The sequence below is a fragment of the Buceros rhinoceros genome, unplaced genomic scaffold (assembly GCF_000710305.1).
Source record: "Buceros rhinoceros silvestris isolate BGI_N320 unplaced genomic scaffold, ASM71030v1 scaffold38824, whole genome shotgun sequence".
In the NCBI taxonomy this organism is placed as follows: domain Eukaryota; kingdom Metazoa; phylum Chordata; class Aves; order Bucerotiformes; family Bucerotidae; genus Buceros; species Buceros rhinoceros.
This window is the reverse complement of record NW_010407209.1, coordinates 1,409-6,400: the sequence shown is the minus strand read 5'-3', so window position 1 is coordinate 6,400 and position 4,992 is coordinate 1,409. Positions and strand designations below refer to the sequence as shown.

The 4,992-nt window shown below is 41.3% G+C and overlaps 1 protein-coding gene across 1 annotated transcript; it reads right to left on the bottom strand.

The window, feature by feature from the left end:
• Nucleotides 1–3,020: 3,020 nt before the first annotated feature.
• MMACHC (methylmalonic aciduria (cobalamin deficiency) cblC type, with homocystinuria) lies at nucleotides 3,021–4,586 on the bottom strand. The gene is made up of 3 exons (XM_010134397.1): nucleotides 4,383–4,586; nucleotides 3,852–4,004; nucleotides 3,021–3,332 (listed from the first exon to the last, which is right to left on the bottom strand). The coding sequence occupies exons 1-3, from the start codon at nucleotides 4,485–4,487 to the stop codon at nucleotides 3,021–3,023; spliced, it is 570 nt and encodes a 189-aa protein (XP_010132699.1). The 5' UTR covers nucleotides 4,488–4,586.
• Between the last annotated feature and the right edge of the window lie 406 nt (nucleotides 4,587–4,992).

Genomic DNA, 4,992 nt, shown 5'->3' with positions numbered 1-4,992 from the left:
TTTTTTTTTTTTTTTTTACTTCTCAGCTTTTTACATTTCAGCTCTCACCCTACTGGTTAAATTGAGGAAAAGAGATAGTTCAATTGTTTAAAAACCAGGATTTAGAGAAAAACTTACTTGTCTAAAAATGTAAAATGTGATACTTGACCTAGTAAATCTGTCCAGGTATTTGCAATTACTTGTTTGACATTTGCAAGTGCTGAAAGTAAGGATGTCTTCACGCTGCCTCAGGATCCAGGCATGATCCGCTTCTCACCGTGTCTAGTCTTGTCCCAAGAGATAAGTAAGTCAAACAGGTTCTCAAACTTCAGTTTTTACAAGGCTTAGTCCATTGTACTCCAACCCGCATAGAAAGAAACCGACTGTCTGCAGCTGTGGGTATCAGTGAGCTGGCTAAGGGGAAGCCAGTAAGAACTGATTCCACTCACTCCAAAACCCCTGCAGTAGGGGTGGATGTGGTGTGGAATATTTGCGCTCCATTCTGCCTGATGCAACTGTATGGCCAGAAGCACAAAGAGCAGAGACTGGCCCTTACTGTGAGCCCGTGAACGAATGTGTTTTAACCAACCAGAATTACAGTACTTGCAGGTTTTACTTCTAAGTTACTGAGGGGAAAATCCCTCAAATATCAGTTAAGTATTGCTGGACACCTTGAACTTTTGTTAATACGAGAACAGAGGAAGAAATGAAAGTGTATTGTCATATGCCTGCTATTACGTGACCTTGCTGAAATGACCTGGGGAAGATAAACATTTATTAGACTTACTCATAATGTGCTCTGTCTGTTTTGGGCTTCTTAAAAAAAATATATATACCCCAGATGAGCCCTAGAAGTTTACTAACTTCTCCCAAGATAACTAACTTTTTCTTTTATTGTTAGATACTGTGTGTATATCTTGGGTTGCTCACTATTTTCTTTACGTTAAAAACACAATGATCAATTTACACTTTAACATCTTTAGCCACAAGTTAATTATTGCATTGTTTAGATAAAAACACTCAGTACTGAGGGTTACTTACAACTTTGTATATTTTATTAACAAAAATACCATGTGAAGAGAAATAAATTACAAAAGTTGAAAGGAAATGGCACAGTAAGCTATTTAATAAATGAACTAAGATAAAATACTAAATATTTGTAAGAAATCAACTCCAAAATAGCAGAATATTTAAATTGTAACAGACAAAGATAAATCTCATTCCATTCTGTATTTATCCTTCAAGAGAATCAGTATGTTGTATATATTACTAATGTGAACCATTAACTCAAGTACCTGTTAAATTACAGTGCAGTTCTGGAAAGTCAACCAACTTTACAACCAGAAGTAATTCTACAACAAAAGTACAGAATAAAAAAAAAAAATTATTTTGCTTAAATTAGAAATCACAGTGTTGCTATCCCACAGTAGGTAAGGTGTTTGCCTTACAGGTGGTGAAGAAAGCATGGAAAGCAAGAAAGAGTTCTTTGTACCAGCACGCATGGTGAACAAACCCAGAGATCACGTGCTCACTGCTCCGTTTGCGGAAGAACAAACTTGTAGTGCTGAATTTCGACTGTGCTTAGTTTGTGTACAGACTATGAAAACCTGTACCAGGCAGTGACTTCCTGTGAGGGTAACCTTACTGAGTCTCCAGAAGGCATGAAGAATGAGAATGGAAAAAGAAAGGGCTCAGTTCTGCAAAGTGAGTATTTATGCGTCTTAATGTTGGTATCACAGAAAGGGAAAAAGCTCTTAGGGATTTGCAGCATTGCACAGTCAGTGACAAAGCTCCTACATTTTAATTTATTACATTATTTTAGTGAGGCCTGAGCATCAGATAAATCAATTCCTGATTCACAGTGCCACTGTAACCTCTGAACAAATCTCACTGGACAAAGTCATCTAGAAAACCGTATGTTTCTGTCTGAAGATGTTTTATCCAGCAATATAAGTAACAGGAACCTCATTAATATTTTTCTCTGCTTGTTTGCCTGTGCATGTGACAATGCTTCATGCAATGGGTTTTACATGCGTGTGAGTTTACAATCTCCCCCGTACAGAAATTGCAACTGGAAAGTATGGTAGTAAAACTGTGAGGGGGTGTGTGGTGTGCACTGGCACAGCACTGAAAAAATATTTTAAATACAAACATCATCTATCTTAGAAAAAGGTCATGAGAATTACCCAATGGATAAATGCTTAAAATTGACCTAAAGACATCATCTTGTTCTGAGAAGCTGACCCTGGGCGAAGAGGAAATGGCAAACTTGAGCTGTGACCTTCGTACTTACTGTCCCTTTCATAACTACCCTGAAGGAGGTGGCTGCTGTTGGTTCTGTTTTCCTGACTCCTGTTCCATGTACGGGACCACACTACTCAGTGAAACAATCTCTGGAGAATTTTTGTTTGGATGTTAAGGAAACGAGACATTAAAAGATTTCTTAATTAAGCTAAGCCAGCTCCACTGCAAGCGAAGGAATACAGGACAAGTTTTCTTTCTGAGGAAGGCAAGACTGAAAAGACGGAACACTTATTCCCGAGGGAGAGTTATGACACAGGGTAATAAAATGCTGGATGCATCTAAAGAAGTATCTTCCCTGAGTTCAAACAAAAAAAAATATTTGAGTATGACTGAAAATTAATTTTTCACTCTTAAACGGAATAAAACCAAAACATTTGTAAAGAAAATTCTTGAGAACAAAAATGACTTCTCTACTGAGCAGCATGGGTTTTCCAGTGGCCAAGGTGGCTGAACTTTTTGCAACCAAAGGCTAATTGGCATCTTACTAGACTCCCCCAAAAACACCAAACAAGCCACAGCACAGAGCAGGATGCTCCCACCTTCCTCCAGACCACAAGTGCTATGAGATGCAGGGCTCCCTCTTACTCTCAGAAGCCGATGTTTGGCCTGAGATGCTGCATACGCTGCTTGGATTTGCCACCTCTGTATCAGCACGCTGTTCTCCTCAGCTCCATGTCACAGAAGGTGCTGTGAGTTACACTTTGCTTGTCCCCTTCCCCTTCATGAAGCAGAGTTACTCAGTGAAGCGTGATTCTCTGGGCTTCGCATGTCAGCCCTAGCAGCCGGAATCTCTCTGCTGGAGGAGTGGCAAAGTAGGCTCTTTGCTCCTCTGAATACCTTTCCTTCACTTCAATTATGTCCCTGTAGCGACCGTCCTGCCAGTGCAAATTGAATTGCTCCAGCAACTCAATTCTTTTCTCCTCAGTGCTCACACAATCAACAGGAGCAGACTGTTCCAGGAACCGTACCTGAATATCTGGGAACAGGAGGAGGCCCCGAATAGCAAACCAGCCGCCATACTTGGGATGGATACACACGCCGTAGATCTTCTGGAAGAAGAAAGAAATCTAGGATGTTTCACTTAGTCTCTAGTAATGGTTAGAGGTCAAAGCATTAAGCTTCAATGCAAATACACTCCTAGCCCTCTGCTGGAGCACTATACAGAGAAGAAAGGAAAGCTCTTTTCCTGAAGATGTGGCTCAAAGCACTCAGTGCTTTTTGATCTTCCTGTGCCCACACACACACCACCCTGTAATGTGGGAAGAAGTCCCTTTTTTGAAAATCTAATACAGAAATGAACGACAGTACCATTTAAAAAAATAATTTATTTAGTGTGCTCCAAGCAACAGGCCTTCTTTTACACTGAAATTTATTCTCCTGTCTAATGCATCTCCTACCACCCTGACCAATCTTGGAAGATTCCGATTCCTGCCTGAAACACTTTATGCATCTCTATGTGATCTGGACTTTGTATTTTCCTGCAGGAGAAACTGCAGTGAGTAAACAACAGTTGTGTGATTCAGTGATTGCAGTTTAGTAGTTCTTCCCAGAGTGGGTTTTTGGCTCACCTTTTTCCCCCAGGGATCAAGCTTCACATCCTTCCTTTGGTAGTAATATGCGGCTCCAGCAACATGGGCAGCTGTCTGTGCCAAGAACTTGGGCTTTCGGTTTGGCAGAAGCTCATAATCAAAGATGATGTCTATCTTCTGGTCAGGAAATTTCTGGGAAAATTAAAAAACATCAGCCCAGGCTCATAGAAGAAGACTTGCCACTGCAGAAGTGCTGGATACCAGCAAATCAGGCACATGTGAAGGCTGCAGATTTCCACAGCCTGCTGCTGGAATTTAGCAGCACACCTGTAGCCTTGGGTTTTCAAATAATGACTGTAAAACGCTCTACAGAGCCACAGGTTGTCATGGCAAAGACAGAATTCACAAGTAAAGCACGTCATCAGCCTGTTGTTGCTCTTATCATCGTGAATAACCCTTCACTCTTCATACCCAAAGAACATGGGCAGGAACCTGGACGGCTTTGTTTACTGCTTGACCCATCTGATTATAGCCACGATAGTAAAGGGAATCAGTATTTCAGGTTCTTACCTCCTTCACACGTGATAAATGATGAGAAACACACTGATCCACAGGATCCCTGATGATTTTTAACCGTTCTTTGTTCACAAAAGGTTTAAGAGCTTTGTCAAACATTGAAGGCGTGCTGAGGACCACGAAGGCCAGTGTATCATCTGGGTAGGGGAGATGAAAGGCTGCCTGGAGAACTGCATTGTACCATCCAACCTTGGGCAAAGAAAAATCTCCATTAAAATGGGGACGCTGCTGTTTTGCTAGTGGACGTGCAGGAATTTAGAAGTATAAAGTGTGGCCACCTCCATTTTCACCTCAGACAGACAGCCTGCCTTGTGCCTTCCATTTACAGCGAGTTGTTCTGCATGCTGGGAAGTTTCTGGAAGCTGTGCCATCAGGTGGTGTGAGAGATAAGGATCATCCACTGCATTCAGCTCAAGGCTGCCCTTTATCCAGCTCTGCTCTGCTCGGAAACCATAGAGGGAAGTACGAGCAACCAGCCTTGCCAACGCAAATCAGATGTTTCAGTTTAGATAAAGCTTTTACAGGATTTTTTTCCTCATCTTTGGCTAGAAAAAACCTGGTACTTCTGTTTTGCTCGTGTGACAAGTTGCATGTCTTATTTCTT